The sequence below is a fragment of the Corvus hawaiiensis genome, chromosome 2 (genome assembly GCF_020740725.1).
Source record: "Corvus hawaiiensis isolate bCorHaw1 chromosome 2, bCorHaw1.pri.cur, whole genome shotgun sequence".
Lineage (NCBI taxonomy): Eukaryota > Metazoa > Chordata > Aves > Passeriformes > Corvidae > Corvus > Corvus hawaiiensis.
This window is the reverse complement of record NC_063214.1, coordinates 61661263-61680383: the sequence shown is the minus strand read 5'-3', so window position 1 is coordinate 61680383 and position 19121 is coordinate 61661263. Positions and strand designations below refer to the sequence as shown.

The 19121-nt window shown below is 36.5% G+C and overlaps 1 protein-coding gene across 1 annotated transcript in view; it reads right to left on the bottom strand.

The window, feature by feature from the left end:
- The window catches only part of VWA8 (von Willebrand factor A domain containing 8), a 181433-nt gene that overhangs the window by 127857 nt on the left and 34455 nt on the right, over window positions 1-19121 (bottom strand). The window contains exons 5-12 of the mRNA XM_048295381.1: window positions 15124-15291; window positions 13028-13192; window positions 12571-12620; window positions 12127-12235; window positions 9167-9271; window positions 2584-2715; window positions 1144-1278; window positions 986-1063 (exon numbers count right to left, since the gene is read on the bottom strand). Coding sequence (XP_048151338.1) covers window positions 986-1063; window positions 1144-1278; window positions 2584-2715; window positions 9167-9271; window positions 12127-12235; window positions 12571-12620; window positions 13028-13192; window positions 15124-15291 — 942 coding nt within the window. The remainder of the gene's footprint in view (window positions 1-985; window positions 1064-1143; window positions 1279-2583; window positions 2716-9166; window positions 9272-12126; window positions 12236-12570; window positions 12621-13027; window positions 13193-15123; window positions 15292-19121) is intronic.

Sequence of the window (19121 nt, the reverse complement as noted above, 5' to 3'; positions counted from 1 at the left end):
GAGTAGCTGGAGACACAGCTCTGGCTCAGAAGCTATATGCCTATTTTAATAGACCACTATACAAAAGATAATATGCACTGCTGGAAATCCAGGTATATTACTATGAACAAGACATTACACTGATGAGGGTATGTAGCCCTGGAACCCAAATCTGCTCACACTCAGCCACATTAAAGCGTAAGGAAAGGGCAGAAGTCATCTGCCTGACTCCAGTTTTGCAGACAGAGTTTCAAAGTCTTCACCCTTATCAGCTGAAGCCATATCGGGGGAAGGAAAAGCAGTGGGATCCTGTCTGGAGAGGTTCTCTACAGTGCAGGAAAACATAAAATGGACTGTCTTTTTACATCATCATCACTATTTCTCTTTTCTATTTTCCTCTCACTTTTTCAACCATTCAACCTCACCACCCATCTCTACCAGTGTTTCTCCCCACATGCCAGTATACTTTTAAATCAGATGCTGCTGCCAATTCTTCCTTTGGATGTCTCCATGTCGTCTGGGAAAAATTTAAAGCAGAAAAGGGATGGAAGAAAGAGACCAGTATATTGCATTAAACCTGATGCTAATGTTTCCCTGCAGCATTGACAATTATCACTTACAACAATAAATCCCATTATGTTTGGTGTATTTTGACCCATAAGGTCATAGGAGACTCTTGACTTCATATTTTATTTAAGCCCTTTCATCCCTCAGGGTTATGGAGAAAATCTTACACATGTGATCTCTGTGTGAAAAGCTAGGAAATTAATTAATTCTACTTTTAAATCTTGTAATTTTTCAGCTTATGCCATGAGGTTAAAGTGTACTACAACCTAAGACAGACAATTCTTTCCAAACATGTACCAAGTGACCACTGGCTATGGCAGTGCTGTTAAGCTTCACAGAGCTTGGGGTTTGCAAAAACACCCAACACTTTTAGTGCTGTGAGAAATTCTCTATTTGAGATCATATTTAAAGCATGATCATTAGCAGATAGTTTCCTTACCTGGTATAGCATGATAGGTTCTATGCTGTATCCCAGTATATCAGCAAACTCCTTTGCAATAACTGTTTTGCCACAGCCCTAGAAAATTAAAAAATATTGATTAGATTAAATTCTAAAGATCATGGGGAAGAAGGGAGAACAGAAATTTAAACTCTTACTTTTCCTCCAATTAAACACATATCTTTAACCATATGGGATTGCATCATTTCTGCCAACAGTTGATTATGGCTGGAAGTCCTTACGAAAGTATCTGATCGAGAATGATTTTTTAACATTCCAGTTCCAGCTGGAACCTGTAAGGAAAAAAAAGTAAATCAAAATGCTAAATAAGCTATACTGTGATAACTCTAGGCTTTGTGTGGACTAGGTTACACTTGTCCAAAACTACTGTAATATTCTCCTGATAATTGTCATCCATCAAACTTGAAACTGTCACTGTAACAACATTAAATCAACTAATTTATAATAGAAAAACTCCTTCACATCTCCTTCACCCACTCTTCATGAAAAAAATTAACAAAATGTGAATTAATACAATTACAGCATTGGGGTATGCAAAGAACTTCAGGCTGTTCATGCAGGAGACAAATAAAAAGTCACCAATACTCACTGCTCATCAGAGAAACATGGAAGAGATAGAGCAATTAGTATTGTGAAAATCTGACCCAAACTTTGGAAAGTTTGAATTGTTTGCCACGTTAAGGCACATGCTCTGTATTTCCACTTCCTGCTCTAGTATGGGAACTGTTTCATCTGCAAACTTCTTATGCCCTCCTGTTCCCAGAGATATTCTGCAGAAGTACTTTCAGAAGGTATCACCTATGTGCCCAGTGAAACCAAAAATCTTTGCCTCAGAAAAGAATTGAATCAAGTTCCTACACACAACTTTTCCTGAAAAGTTCCCATTTGCTGTTGTTCTCCTCTTCACTTTGTCATGGTACAAACTCTCTGAGGACATTCCTTACCAATGTTATTATAATCTCTCTGACTCCCACTAATTCACCTTCTTTACAGACTCTCTAGACTCTCCAAATTCAACATTAACTTCATATTCTCAGATCAGCATCTGTTTCCTGAGTAAGAACTTATTTCACCACCTAGCAGGTCATAAACTTCATTGGAAGAAACTCAAACTAATCGTAGTTGATGTGATTACTTTGTTCCATTTTCCCAACATCCTGTGTCGGAACATTACCAAGCACTCATTAGATTTTATTTGAAGTGTAAACAAAGACAGACTATTGTTTTTACAAAAAGAAAAAGGGAAAGCAGAATTAAGAGCATCATAAGTACTCTCTGCTATTCTAATCCAATAAAACAGAAAAAGAAATTGAAAGGCTTTTTTTTCATCCAAACTGTAATGATTCACATGGAAGAAACCATGAGTTTATCTAGAAATAAAATCATGCATATCCATAAACTAATATTCCAGTATCTAAATGTGTCTCCAATAAATACCATGTGTTACTCTACCAAAAAAAATGCTCAGTGCAAATGACTTTTACTATCAAGTGTAAGTGTCAAATTCTTCAAGAGACGAAAACAAGTTAGTGATTTTAAAAAACATATTATAGTTTGATGAATTTATAAATTCATACCTGGAATGTCACTTCTTTTTCACCAATTTGGACAGTTACATCAGCCTTGAACCGTTTGTTTCCATGTGCTCTTTCTACTTTAGTAATCTTCCTGGGAAACAAGTGTTTTTCTGAATCTTGAAGCTCAAAGCGCTGCAGAATTCAGAGGTGAGGACATTAATTATTAAATACAACTTTCTGTTTTTTAAAACTGTTCCTTCTAAAACAATGCCAGAAGCATATTCATGACTAAGTGCTTATGAAGTCCTAAATCCATTTACTTTATTTCAACTTTTACTTCAGATATCTGTGTCCATGTTCTTGATGGCCTATATATTTTACATTTAAAGCCAAAGCAGAGATTGTATACCAGCTACTTACTCAGACTGTAGTGACAGATGTAAAGTGAAAATGTCACATGGTGACTTTGCCAAATCTTAGCCTGACAGTCCAAAATAACATGAGAAACAAACCATAGCCTTCAGCATGTGTAATAATAGATCACCGATCTCTGCAGGTCATTATAACCAATTGCAGATCCAAACGTTTGACAACCAATAAAAATAACCAGAAAAATTGCATTTACTTAGCTTCCTACTGCCTTATACTAGGTAAATTGAGGACAACGTGTACAAAATAAGCCTTCAGCATGTTCTGGGTATGTCAAGGACATAAAACAGGACAAATGTTTTCTCAATCCTCTTTTGAGCATTATACTCTTTATTTTTGCTGTACATGGAAAGCACAAAAACCATTTAAAAATGTTCAGGAAGGAGAGTCATGTTCAGGAAGGAGAGTCATACTGGGAACGTTATGCACAAAAAAAAGCTAATAACTGAAACCACTGAAATCGTAGTGCCATTTTATTCAACAGAGTGAAACTCGAGTAAACAAGAGAAAAAGGAATACTGTCCAACTCCTTAGAATTCCTAGAAAACAGAGTTTTTTAAACAGAAGTCATTAATGAAAACAACTCTTAAAAGGCATGTATTATTATTACTACTAGGATTCATAGCAGTGCCTACTGAAGTTTAGAAAGAAAACTGAGATGGATTTTTACGAAAGCTTTTGCTCTTCATCACTTTGTAAATTTCCATTCTGGGAAAAAAGCCTACAAAAATATTATGTTTAAACACATATTTAAGATAAATGTGCTTTAGTAAAGGGCTGCACGAAATTATATTCTTATTGAAACAGCTGAGTCTACTTCAGACACTATTAAATTTTTAAACAAGAGAGGGCAGGAATGCCTACTGAATACTGTCTCCAAGTATGATTCTAAGAAACACTCCAACTATGATTCTGTGAAAGCAACTACCAAATGTTCTCACTCTTATCTTCATTAGTAAATTGCAATATTCTTACTAAGTTAATGGCATTTTGGATAGAGTCAAGGGTGATTATACACAAAATTGCCAACTGCTTGTACACTAAAATCCCTTACCAACAAGAGAAAATAACCATGAGTGAGCAAGATTATCTGGACCAGCAGACCCTGGATACTGGGTAACAAAGCTTTGAAGACAGCAAGAGCAGAACTTGTACACAAAAGGAGTTTAAAATTTCTAAGGTGATTTTTTGTTTGGTTGGGGGTTTTTTGTTTTGGTGGGGTTTTTTTGTTTGTTCTTTGTTGTTGTTGAGGGTTCTGTAGCCTTTTAGACATTAAGTCAGGACAGTGAAAGAGGAATGTCTATGTGTATATTGTTACTGAATTTATGCAACTTAAATTCATCTAACTGAATTTGAATTTATCACATGTAATCACATAGGTGCTGCTGAACTGAATGCTCTAGTAATTAAATGACCTCACACCTCTAATAATTACCACACTTACACCTGAACAGGAACAGCAAACAAAACTGCCTGTGGCTTTCAGAGCAAAACAGATCTCTTTGATGCAGTTCTTAATTTAGAATTATGATAGGCAAATATGGAATCAGAGTGGCATGAAATGGATGTACAACACATTGAACACTTCTGCTGAGCCAGAAACAACTTCCTCTATAAAATGTTCAGGCTGATAGCTGCAAAGGAAAAAATATTTGTGGTTTGAGAGAACAACTGAACACATTCAGTATCAGAAAGTTTGGGAGATACTTGGAGAGCCAGAAGCAGGCAGCCTCATTGACTCAGAGGAAAGCAAAATGAATAGACCAGCCGCCAAAAACCATGGAAGTGGTTTGGCAGTTCATAAACATCAGGCCACGTTCTGCATGCCTAGAAACATGTGAGAAAAGGTGAAATGTAAAAGTTGGAAACAAAAGGAAGAGGAATTCTGACCACTTGGAAGCAGCTAATGATCAGTAATATCTCAAAATGGAAAATGCAAAGAATACACCAGTAATCCAGCTGGTCAAAGGAACAGAGAGCTTAAATGAGCCATAGTTGCAGATGACCACTTGGCTGAACCTACAAGGCAGCCAGGCTATTCAAAAGAGACATCAAAAGGCTGGAAGATTCTCTGCATGGGAAGGAAAAAGAATTTTTCAAAGAACAAGAGGACTGAACTGCTTCACAAGGAGCAAAACATGAACTGCAAGTACAAGATGGGACAGATTGATAGAGGAAGTCTGACAGATTCCACTACAATGGTATGTATTGGCACTAAGAGCATCTATTAATGCAAAACCCCAAAGATTATGAAATACTTTGGAAGGAATAAGAGAGAAACAAATCCTTCCTTAGAACAAAATTTGCAACAGAAATATCTTACAAGAGAAAAGAATTCTTCTGAGGAATTCTTTCTTGTCTAGACATGAAATAGAATTCCAGTCTTACAAGAGCTCCTACGTACCGTGAGGCAGGGAAACAGTTTTCAATGAGGAGGTCAGGTAAGATTGAAGTGGGTGTGCAAGTAATACAAAAATGAGTAAAGGCAATAAAAAAACTTTTTGTGTAAGATCAAGTCAATAAACACAGAATTAATCAAAGCACGAAAAAAAATGAAGCAAAATTCTAGGGCTTTCGAGTGAAGTTAGAAAAGGATATAGGCTAAAAGTCACTTGCTCATTTATTAAGACAAATCTGTTCTGTATGTTATTTCTAAGATCTCATGGAAAAATTCTCCTGATTAGAAGGTAAAAAAATCCAAACAGTGGGTGTTTCCAACACTGTGAAAAAGAGGCGTGCAAAAGGCGTGTGAGAATTAAAAGAGCAAACCCAAAACACCCAATGAATCTGGAATAAAATACTAAAAGTTTATGGGACAACGAAGAAATAAGTATAGAAAGTGTGGAGCCTCTTACACGCCTAAATGAAGCCAGTTTTATAAAAACGTCTCAGTTGCATACAGAAAATTCCAATGCTGTGGGAGATACATCATACATGCTCAAGCTTATTGTTTGAGAATGTTTAGCTGGAAGCTGTTTTCCTTGAAATCAGTGATTTCTCCGTACCTCAGTCTTGCAGAGAAAAACCTTAAATACTTTTTTACTTAATTTTTACAATTATATTTCAGATGTTCATCTGTCAGTCAAAATAATTTGTCATGCCAGTATTTCATGCAAGTACAGAATAATGTTAAAGCCCAAAATTCCAACCAACTCATATTTTCCGTTGTAAGACTTTCTCAGTTAAGGATTATCTTTAAGAATCAGAATACAAATTGATACAGTTGCCAAAGTACAGAAACTTCAAATAAGGGTAAACAAAGGCACATCATTTACAAGTTTATTTTGGTACTTCCATCCTGTCTGTTGCAAGCTAATGAACTGACAAATGCTGAAAACTTTAGCACTTGTACAAATGCTTGTGTATGTTGTACAAATGCAAATGTACGTTAAGCACCTCTAAAGACCACTGCTGACGCTGGATTAGCACGCGATCCTTAAATACTTTTTTTATGGCAACTAGTTTGAAACAAGGAGTTACATTAGCATCAAATTAAAAAGTTGGTTGATAGACACCCTTTCTTCTTCAACATTATTCCAGGTGGGACCTCACATGAGAGGAACAGAGGGGCAGAATCCCCTCCCTCGACCTGCTGGCCACGCTGCTTTTGACACAGACCAGGATCCGGTTGGCTTTCTCAGCTCAAAGCTCACATTGCTGGGTCGCATCAAGTTTCTCATCCACAAATGCTCCCAAGAAACTACCTTCACCCCCAGGGAAGGTGTAAATCAGTATTTTGCATTATTTCATTATTGAGAATAAGATTTACAAGCAATGCTATATTTTGGTGTAGTCTCAGTAAGCAAGGAGGTGTGTAAGGAAAGGATTTCCCCAAGCTGAAGGTAACATTTGGGAAGACAGTGCCTTAAGAATATGATCTCCTCAGGAAACACGCATGGCATCTAACAACTGCCAAAACTACCTGTTTGGCATAACCACTGGCTATCTCACTTCTCTGCTCCAACAGCTCACTGGAAGGGAAGATATCCTGAAACTAGGGTATGTTATCAGCTATATTACTACAACCCTGTATCTGTCTCTGAGTTGACACCTAAACTTCACATTCCATCATCTGAAATTAGGGGTTTTTTTTCTTTAAATGTTAGCTGGTGTTAAGAAGTGATTGAATACACAAATTAATCCATCAATGCCAACACAATTCCAGTGCTTTTTTTTTTCAACTCTTGTTACCACTCAGTTAAGGTCAGCATTTCCTTTTACACAGCAAAAAGTATTCAGTGCCAGTTATTACCTGGACACTCTTAGGAAACCCGCAGAAAAGTAGAATAAGAAATCACCTTGCCTCTGCTAGACTCCTCTCCCTCACCATTCTCATAGAATGGAAAAAATAATCTCTTATCGAAATTTATATTGTTCTGGAGCTGCTATTACTATAACATCATTATAAACAGACGTTCCTCAATACAACCAGTTATTTTCTGTATTTCTTAAGGTTCATTGCTTAACAAGATTTGTTGTGTGCAAATAGAATAAAATTCCAAATAAGATTATATGTACTTGTTGACATAATAAGTTTGTAAAGTAGTGATGAAGAAGATTAAAAAAAAAAAGAGGAAAAGTAACACAGAAAAATCTAATTATGAGGTATTTAAAAGTAGATTATTATTGAGAAAGAAAATTTTGCAAGTCAAACCAATCTTACACAAGAAGCAAAAGCATGCACAATACAAAGTTAAAAAAAAGAAATGGAAAATGAAGGAAGTGGATAGTACTGAACATAAAGACATTCACCATCTGTAATTGAAGGAGTAAACAAAATGACAAAGTATTTAAAATAAAGGCATATTAAGACAGACGTGAATGTTACTGCTCTGCTAACAGACAGAAGTTTATTTCCACACAGATGATGGTTCTTATGGGCAACTTCAATTACCCCAAACTGTGGTGGAAGGGCAACACAGCATGAAACAGAATCACGCAATGGGTCAGGTTGGAAGGGACCACAGGGGGTCACCTGGTCCAACCTCCCTGCTCAAGCAGGGTCGTCCCAGAGCACATGCGCAGGATTGTGTCCAGATGGTTCTTGAACATCTCCAATGAGGGAGACTTCACACCCTCTCCGGGCAATCTGTTCCAGTGCTGGGTTACCCGCACAGTAAAGAAGTTCTTCCTCATATTCAGGTGGAAGCTCCTGTGCAACAGTTGAAGGCAAGTGACAAATGACTTCAGATCCTGGACTTCAGGCCATATTGGCTTATTCAGAGAAGTGGTAGGTAGGACCCCACAGGAGTCACTTTGACAACTCAGAAAAGCTAGCAAATAATTCAGAAAAACCTCCTAGTCAACTGCAAGGACTGTCCACCCCAAAACTGAGGAAGACAAGCAGGAGAGCAGCCCAGTTACACAGGGAATACAGGACTGAACTCCAATGCACAAAGCAGGGGGGAGGAGGGGGAAAGAGGGTGTCAGCGGGGATGGGATGCAAACATTTCCCTGACACATAAGCTTGGTTTTAGGAAAACCAAATATTCACTAGCTACAAAGCTGGTGAGTATCAAATATGAACATACAAATAACATCTAATTTTCAGGACTGAAGGAGCTGGCTAAAATGCTTTAATGCTCATTTTCAACAACATATGTAACTCTTACAACATATTAAAAAATTTAAGAAAGCTGACACTGTGTTTAAGTTTTAAAAGATAAATTAAATAACCCACCACAATTATAGGCTTCGTAAGCTACTATTAAACATGGACAAACCGACAGATCTGACCAACAATAAGCAACAAAAAAATAACACAGACCAAATCCAGAGACTAATACAATCTATAATCATGCTATAGTGAATGTACTTTGTGCATGTGGTATCTATAGTCTTTTTAGAATCTTCTTTTAAAGGTCAAATGCTAGAGGTATTTTTTAAACATTTGACTACCTTAACCATACAAGTAACTACTTTCAAATTAATTAACCACTTATTATATAATGACGACTTTCCTGTAGTCTTTAACTGAGGTCTAAATATTCCAAAGAACCTAGAGGTTTCACCTTTCACTATAACAAAATTAACTAGCTTATGAGGGTTTTTTTAAATACTGCTATGAAAGTTTTAAGCATTAGCAATAATATAGCCATTTAGTTTACCTAAGATTTCTGGTTTTATACAGAAGTAGTGAAGTAATATTAGTCAGGAGAACTACTACCATAATCCATCACTCCCTGGAATTACAATTTAAACGTGCAATACTTACTTTTAACATGTCTTTGACTGCAGTCCTGCCTTCCTTTCCAAGGAAAAGATTATAGGGGTAAAGCCGGTCTATAACATGCTGGACTGACATCATAGGAAAGGTATCCTAATTCAAATTTAAAAATAAAAATTGAAAAAATTATTGACTCATTCTGTCACCAGCCATTAACCCAAAACCCTGCATAGCTTTGAACTTCAAGGACCACTACAAGCAGTATTTGATTAGATGTCAAAACAGGCATTTCTCAGGTGTAATTCATTACAACATAAATGTCCAAAGTAGATTAGAACTATGTCCTAAAAATTATTTTCTTTACTGTGTATAAATGGAAGCTACAGTGGGCAGCTCAGATACCTAAAGACGAATATGGCCAAGAGAGACAAATCCCACCACAGTTAAATGAGTTTCACAGTACTACTAGAAAAGAAACAATATGACAAGAAATCTGTACTTCAATAATGATCTACACATTCACAGCTATTTATAGTATTTAATTTTGATTCTATTATATTGTACAGATTCTACTTAACAAATCAGTTAATAGAAATTTCTAACAGGTTGATTAAAACTGTTTTATTTTGAAAAGAGTTACTAAGTATGCAAAACAACCTATTTTTTTTACTAACTCCTTGTTAGATTTAAGTACTAACTTTTTGTCAATTGCTGCCTAAACTAGAAAAAGATTTGACTATTTTGCTGCAGTAATGAAGAAAAAGAAATGCATTTATGACTACTGAAGACACTACGCATAAAGACTTTCTGGGTAGAAAGAAGGAATTTCAAACTCCCTAAGTTAATTGATTGTTTGCTTCAAAAATTACTTGCAAATTTTTAAGGACTACTTGTTTGTAACACTAGTGAAAAACAGTCATTTGACTGCCACTATCTTTTTAAGCCTTCATCAAAGTAAATAAAGAATTCAAATAAATTTAACTGATTTTCAGTTATACACTTGTATTTACATAAGCACACAACTGAAAGAAGAGTTCCTTGGAAATTAAGCCAGGAGACACATATTTTATGAAATGCGTAATTCAATTTATAAGCATATATTAAGCATATAATATTTATAATGTTCCACAATATAAAAAAAAAAATCAGTAAAAATAAACCATTTATTGCACTGTAGTAAGTGTACAGCTTTAAGGATTAGGGAGCCCTTTGTTGCGTTTTAAAAGCCCTCCATCTATATATAAAGACATACCGTGTAATTTTTCCACATTACCTCAAATTAATAATAATTACAATGGAATGTATAAAATAAGCCTCTTCAGAACAGGCCCCTATGAAAAAATTCTCCCTTTTGTCAGGCAGAAGTCCTCAAAACAAGAAACTATGTTTTGGGACTGTGTGAATCTGTGACAGAGGATAAGAAACTACTCATCACAATGCACTCTCTTCACACTTTTAAACAGACCAACTAAACTAGAAGCAGAGTATGGCACTGACCCAGCAAACAAAGAAAAAATGCTGTAGCTCAAAATCACTGGGAACAGTTTAGAAATCCAAGTGATTAAAACTAATTCTAAAAGAAACAGTTTCCATCTACCTAAAAAAGACACTGTCATACAATGGTAACACTTCACATTCTCTAACGTAATATAAAATGCTTCCTTCACTCTATAGTTTAGATAATAGCTTAGGGCTCATTTTCTTTCTGTTACTCTGAAAGCCATCTGGCATTCATTTAAAAATAATTTTTCACTTTGGGGCTCAGAGAATAAAAAGTTGCAATCTATTTTAAAAGCCAACACATATTTCTTACCTAAAGCCCGCCAAATACTACTTCATTTCACTGAACTTGAATTTTCATCACTTCTTAATATCTAATGTAGGACCACTAATTCAGAAAACTAATTCTGTCAGGAAGTATCCAGCACAGCTGAGGGGACTGAACACCACAGTAACACAAGTAATTGATATGCTTTAATGTACCCAATCCAATAAAATATGGAGGAAGTGATCTGCTGCTGAGCAGTACCACAGGTGAAATGACTGCACATGAAACAACAGAGAACTATCCTGAGTTCCTTCTACAGACACCTGTACCTTGGAGAGAGGGTCTGAGAAACTCTCCTGGTATTTTGCCCTCCTGGGTTGACCATATCTTCCTGCATGCAAAAGGGCACCAAAACCCTACCTCTTTATACAGATCTCACGTCCCTAACTTCCTTCAGGAGGTACCTTCAATTTTGTCTTTGACATTTTACCATGTAATTATAAAGTCCAAGAGACAAAGGACTACCCAGGAAAGCAGGAAGACTGCCACAGCTTTAGTCCTGACCTGCCTGACCTGTCACTGTGAACCCTGCAGATGTACAATTCCTATTTCCCTGTGGACTGTAGCGGTCAGGAAGCACTGCATCTTCAAGCGTGCACAAACTGCATATTCACGTAATCCTCCATTTCTGTTTATTCTAAATCTACCAGTCAGCCCAAAGGCCTAATGTAGGCTTATTCTCATACAATTTAACTGTTTCCTATGCCCATGTTTGTTTTGGGTCCTTTAAGCTGTCAGTGGAGAGCAACAGGTGTCTTTGTAATGCAATCAATCTGATTTACATGTGTAACATTAAATTCAAAGCACTTTCAGGTTGTGGTTTTTATTTCTCTCCACTCACTACCTCAGTGCCATCAGATAAACTGTAGATGCCCTGAAGTCAGGTAACATGATTTACCAGAGGGGGAAAAAATAATAAATTGAGCACTAAGATACATTTAATAACAACACAAATCTTACGTCATACCATACTTTGTCCTTCAGTATTATGCTATATGCTTGGTTAAAGTATTATCCAGAGATATATGACTGAGACTTTTCTCCCTCAAACTATTCTTAGCTTTTTCAGGTTTTTTTTTTAAATATTCATGTTAATCTTCTTCTAACAACATGAATAAACCAGCTCTAATTCTGAGAATTTTTAAACCCATACAGTTTCACAGCACGTGTATGCACATACCAAAATCTGAACTGTAGCCGATAAGCTGTCTAAAGGAAAATCTGGAAGTCCCAATGTAGAAGATTCTTGAGAGCAGAGAGTTGTAGCAAAAGACAGGAGCTGAGAAATTCTGCACAGGAAAAAGTAATTACAGAGTTTTATACACGCTATCTATATTTAAAATACTAAAGCATAAAGAGTTAAATACAGTAAACGATGCTGAAAATACTTCTGAGTGCACACAAGTAAGGTGTGACCAAAGTTCTAAAGCATTAAAGATTCATTATATGAACGCTGCATACAAAAAGCTGTGTGAGCATATACCCACACGTGTTAAAAATTTCTTCAGCTCTGGTCTCTAAGCAGTGATAGAGACACAAAAATAGCATGGAATCCTGAAAGGACATAGCTTCATTCATTCATTCATTCATTCATTCAATTTCTCTTGTAATTATGAGAAATTACCTCTCTGTGGAAATGTTTGATCCAATTGAATATAATAGCTGAAGATGGTCCTGGAAATAGAACATGAAATCACAAAGTAAGTTAATTTTGGCATCATACTGTGGGTCACAGGTCATGAAATATGAAGCATTTCCCATCTTTCCCTCTAATTTAGACATGAGGATTCTACTCACTCCTTGACACAGAATTAGTTTTATTTAAGAATAAAAAAAAGATCAAATTCTTTCTTCTGGGGTTATTTGTGTTATGGAAGTTACTTTTCTGCTGCAACATTCCATGGCAACTCTAAGACTGCATGTCAGGAATTTAAATGTGCAATATGAAAATATGAAAAATGCAGTTTAAGATAAGATTTATTACTCAAGAATTCTTTTCAGAGGTGAAGTAAGTAAAACATAACATCAGAATATTATCTCTACTCAATACAAATGATCCAGTCTTCTGCTATGACACTCACCTTAAAGGGCAGGTGATAAACATCTCTAGCTTGAAATCGAGAGCGAAGGGGTGGATCCAAAGGGTTACCAGAGTATTTAGGTACTGGCAGGCCCAAGGCTATCACTCGAAAATCTTCACTAACCCGAACAATCTTCCATGCATCCAACTCTGATTTTGTATGCTCCTAAATGAATTAAGATAAAGCAACAGGGAGAAAAAACCCACATTGCATCATTAAAAACTTACGATGACTAAGCTCCAGCTCAACTAAAAGCCCCAATCCTTCGGCCTAAATGTGGTAATGTTCTCGAATGTTCTCATCTTTCATGCAAAATGGCTAGAAAGACTTGAACTGGTCAAATCTGTGGATGATAAAAAACAAGTTTTTCCAAAATGAACATAGATGATGGTGCTGTTGTGATGTTACCTCACATTACATTTTGTGAAAAGGTACAAATGCAACACCCTTTTTACAAGGAACAGAACAGAAACTGATCACAAAATTTATTTTATTCTGAAATATTAGAAGTGCGTTACAATGAACAAGTTTTATTTTGTTCTTTTTTCCCTCTCTCATAAGTGTAAAGATAACTAAAATCTCCATTTTAGAAGTCTGATTTACAAATTCTACTTTATTTTATGAAATAATGCAGAACTAGACTCCCTCATGAGGACATTAAATGTTGTATTATGTCATGCAAAGGATTCTTTGCACACAAAAATGCACTCTATCTGTCCACATCACAGTAAAGTCCTGCCTGAAACTATACATGAATACATTTCCTTGAGACCTAAATGCACAGTAATTATTCACACAGGAGAAGCGAAACTGAACATTATTTTATATAATACAATAGTCACCAAACAACAAAACAATATTAGATTTAGTATTGTAGCAAGAGATTTATTTCATTCATATACTATTCATATACTGAGGCACTCATTTTGAAACATTTTATCATTAGAGAAGTGTTTAACAGGAAGAAAGAATACATTTTATAACCAAATCTAACTATGAATTCTCATTTTCAGTCTTTAAATACAATTACATTTTAAAAGCTTATTTTTGAAATATAATAATAATGGTTCCAGTAACTGCATCTAATAATTAAATATCATAAAAATATTTAAAAAATATTTTTGAAAAGGCATGGATCAGAAGAATTTTAACCTCAGATGAAAGGCATAAGAAATAATGATATATTTTCAAAAATTCACTATGGTACTTCAGCACAGCTGGGAATTGCATGCAATAGAGATCAGTGACTGAAGGCTTATTCCAAATTTCCTTGCTGTGCCACATGTGTTTGAATCATACACCTAACCACAGCTGTGACAGAAACATGAGCAAGCAGGTGAGCAAGCAGGTGTCAGACTGACAGGTATGTGACTGGAAACTACAGTACACGGAAGTAAGATGCAAAGAACTACTGGAACTCAAAAAAAAGTAATTTACTTAGGTTCCAAAAAGCCTGAAGAGCATCTAACCAAGCAGTGGGACTCAAAGCCAAAGAAATTAAAATGGTTGAAGCAGTAATGACAGCAAACACGAAAATCTCATTTCCTATCACAGGAAAAGCCTCTAACCATTTTCTATAGTTTAGATTGCTATTTACATATACTTTTGTAAATTAAAGGCAAAACAGCACCAATATAGCGACTGAATATAGAGATGCTCATCTTGACCTCATTCTTTTGGTATCCTAATATTTTAAAAGCTTAGCAACAATGCTATTGCCATGCTGAAGCATTATCTGAACTTCATGGCAACAATTTCAACTTAAGTATCTTTTCACAAGTACATTTTAGTTATTCTCACATTGTGGCTTTCACATTTTAGAAACATACAAGCTTCATACAAGGTTAACACGGACTACTCTTTTTCATATGTAGACAACGTGGAGATGAAAACCTCTTGTTGTTGAAAACAGTATTTCGACTTCTTGCCTAGCTTTCACCCTGTCTACTTCATTCTATGAAATGTCCCAGAAAAAAAACCTTGGTGAGATTTCCCCCACTTGACTCCTAAGTAGTCTCTCCTTCACAATAATATTCCAGCACTACCAAGAAGAGGAGGGGGGGGGGAAAAGGAAAATCCAAACAGCATTTCCATACCTGCAAAAGTTTGTCATAACGATCTGCAGACATGAGAAAACGACCATCTTCAAGCTGCATTTCCCTATTCTCCAACAAATTGTTTAACACTGGCAGGACATTCCGCTCAGCCTTCTCCAAGCCTTCCAGAACAAGGATTCTGCCTTCGGTAGCTGCACGAACTGCACACTTTAAAAAAAAAATAAAGCCCCACAACATTTTAAGAAAAATAAACTTTACATATTTAATTAAATCCAGTTGAAAAAGAACCTTCAAATTCTTCCAAGAACTTTCCCAAAACAACATTTATTTCTGTAAGAACACAACTCACAGCAGTAGTGATCAGGAAGGGTGACAGCTGACCACCTTAACAGCACTACACATTCATGAGCTGGAGTTTTACTGCCTATTATGGGGACTGACAGAAATAAGTTCCAGTATTTTTTACCAACAGAGTAAGATATAAAACCTTGCAGAATTTTAGACTAAACACAGTATATATAAATAGATGTGGAATCCTTTCTTTTTGATGTCACATAATATTCTGCATTTTTGGGTATTTTAACACCACCAAACAATTCTGGGATAGCATTTTTAACATAAAACATACAATCAAGGTGGTTTCACCTGTTTACAATCACGTTAAGATATTTAGAAAAATGTCCAGTATTCCTTTAGATTTTTCTGAATATGCACCAGCATAATTCATCCTCAGTACATCACTTTAGTCTGATTAGAATGTAAGTCTGTTGAGACCAAACATGGATGATGAAAGCAAAATAGTGCTACAAATAATAAGATTTTTTAAAGAGTGATAGAACTAAAAGGATGTAAAATTATATTCCCTGACTGAATATGGTCTTCTACAAAACCAGAATAAAAATGCAGCCATTAACTTGATAATCTGTTGGAAACTTAGAGCTAGAAAATGGTTTCTTTTCTACTTTATTGATTGCTTGTATATGGCTGCTTATTAATGTGGAGCCAAAATGTAAAACTGGTGCTGATGGTTTTGTGCAACTTCGTCACAATGACATTAACTCAAGTAATTAAGTGCACTTGATATCTATATTCACAATTACTTCCCAGTAAAAGATGCTGAAATACAATGCACTCTTTTCTTCTTCCAGTTTCCAGAAGTTTAAGCTGATAATAATGTGGCAGGTTTGAGCACAGTCAACATTTAGAGGCACCAGAGTCTTTCTTCCTATCACATTTAAACACAATTTTAGACAGAAGCACAGTTGCAAAGGGAGAACAAATGAAATCTTCTCCCAGCATATCTCCTATAAACTCCTACAGAAGAACCTGTCATATAATGCTAGATGGAAATCTCTGATGAATACAATAGATGCCAAAAAATGGGTCAGAGAGAAAGAAAGAAGATATGAGAAAGAATAATGAAGATGCACCAGAACACAAAAATAAGCCCCCAAAAAATTACATATGAAAGCAGATGTACAAAAGACAAATGCAAAAGAATAAAGTAGAAACAAAGATGAGTTCAGTACAACAAATTAATTGCTGCATGGGTTTAAAGCACACAATTGACTCAGAGACCCATCGGAGGAGACACAGAAGACATTTGCCCCACTTTTGGAGAGGTGTCAGAGCTCAAAACCACATGGGCCTGGCCAGGCTGCTGTTCTATACCACACATGTCCTCACGGGGCATGGCTTCAGGGGAAGCAAAGGGTGAGAACACACCATGAGCGGGACACTGTCTCCACTCTCTCTCTCTGGGGAAGGTTGCCAGGACCAGCCATGTGGACCCTGCCCTCCCTCGCACCTGCCCATCCCTTCCCATCCCTCAGGGAGTGTGGCTCCGGGTGATGAATGCAGCTGAGCCCAGTGGATCCTCGCAAAGTGGTCTAAAGCGGAGCTGGCACAGAATCAAACCTCAACAGAGACAGTGTGGCACGGTGCCATTGCGGGAAGTGGCCATGGGAAATGAAGCAGCAGCAAAACCAGGACAAGAGGAGCTGAGCCCAAAGCAAGCCCCAGAGGCATGGATTGGTCAAAAGCAGCGGTACTGCATGGGACGGAGTCCCAGCAGAGCTGTCCAGAACCAGCTGGCATGGTGCGATGTCACCTGGTTTTCAGGCAGTTGTCCATCAATGTTTTTCATTGTCTCAGAGCTAGGGACAAGAAACACTGACTGTGGGAGCACCTGCCATCTTGTCTTTGTCTGGAGAAGCCAGAACTAAGCTGAGGTGGTGAACACCTTTTGCGTGTAAAGCACCTTTTTTTTTTGCATACTTTTGTTGTTAATATTGATGCTTTTACTGTGCATTTCTTATTCCATTGTTGTTTGCTTTCCGTAAATTGGTATCTCAACCCACATCTCAGACTTTGTTCCTCTCTCACCAGAGAGGGAAGGGGAGAGTATTATTTGCAGTTTAATTTCTGGCTGGCGTTATACCACCACAACACTAAACAATAAGAATAATTAAGATGCTTCTGTACAGTTTAGAAGCATAACTAACAACTGACAAATAAGCCTTAGAGTAAGCTTTTCACATCACCATTAAGATGGAAACAATTCCTAATTACTAATGTATCTAATCTGGACTCAGGCAAACATTACTGAGAGAAGACATTTGTTAATCCTGGTACAGATTTCCAGATCAAGTTCTCTTCTTAGAAAGACAACACTTTTATATCTAGCTTCATAATCAGTGTCAGAGGAACCTGGAATAAGCCCATTAAACAAGTACTAAACCTCAGATTATTTCTCTTCTACTGAACCACTAACTCTTTAAAAAAAAACCCAATAAATTTTTTTCTTCATTCAGGACATCATACACTACTAACAGGCAAAATAAAACACCTCTCTCCTCCTCCCATAAAATGTGCACAAAGGACAAATTTTCTACTAACATTTTTCTCTAGGAAGGTCATTGGTCATGTCAAAAATCTGCTCCAACCTCCTTGAATAGAAAACTTGAGTCTCCAGCAGACAGTCCAATACCTGGCACGAACAAAATGCTATTTTGTCTAAATGCAGTTTGGAGACACAGCCAGAATATGCTTTAACAAACAATTTATTTGCCAAGCTGGTTGGACTCTGCATATTGTAAGTCTATGAAGACTTTATGACTGATTTTTACTAGCTAGAGGAAAATACACATTCTGTTCATATGGTTTCAAAATATTTTGAGTATCCATAGAATCTTGTTGACTCACATTGAGACATACACACTATGGATGAAGGCTTGCCGAAGTAACAGGCTTCCAGTACTAACAGAAACCTCCCTCTTGAACTTGTATATGAAGAAAATCTGCTGTAGGAGTAGACAGCAAATATTAGGAAACATGTAACAATCATTAACTTTGAGAAAGAGGATGTTCTCCGTTAGCAATGCAATCCTGAGAAGCACCTTACTACATACACTGTGCTGACTGCTGATCATCAGCTTACAGGATCAAAATTTAAGAAGTACAGAGGTTGGAAACTGTTTGAAGTTTTTATTCAAATTTCTATTTCTCAGGAAAATAAAATTTCAAAAGATAGGCTTCAAATGATCTTTGCCTACTTATAAGCCCCTTTTACAATCAGATTCAGGAAAGGCTGAATGCACAACCATGGTTTTTTACGTCTTAATCAAAGACGCTCCATAACAATGATACCACCACCACCACCTGGGCACTAATTGACTCTGATTTGCCTTCTTCCAAACTGCGTTCCTCATCTATCTTCAAAGCATATCTGAAATACTGGAAATTGTTCTCTACAATACAACAAAGTAAATGCACACTCCATCTACCTCTAAAGTTCTTGTGTTAAGCAGCATAAAGTCTGCTCTTAAGACCACACCAGCTGAAATATCTCTTGCTGAATTATGCCATTTCTGCATTCTGGTTGGTAATGAGTAGTAAGTTTTTCCAATAAGCTAGGCATATTACAAGGCATCCTCTGAAAACATCAGTTTTAGCTGTGTATTGATAGACTGGTATGGAAGCTAAAACGCATTTAAAAAATCAGAGGAAGGAAAGTAAGTTTGCAATCTGCTGCTGAA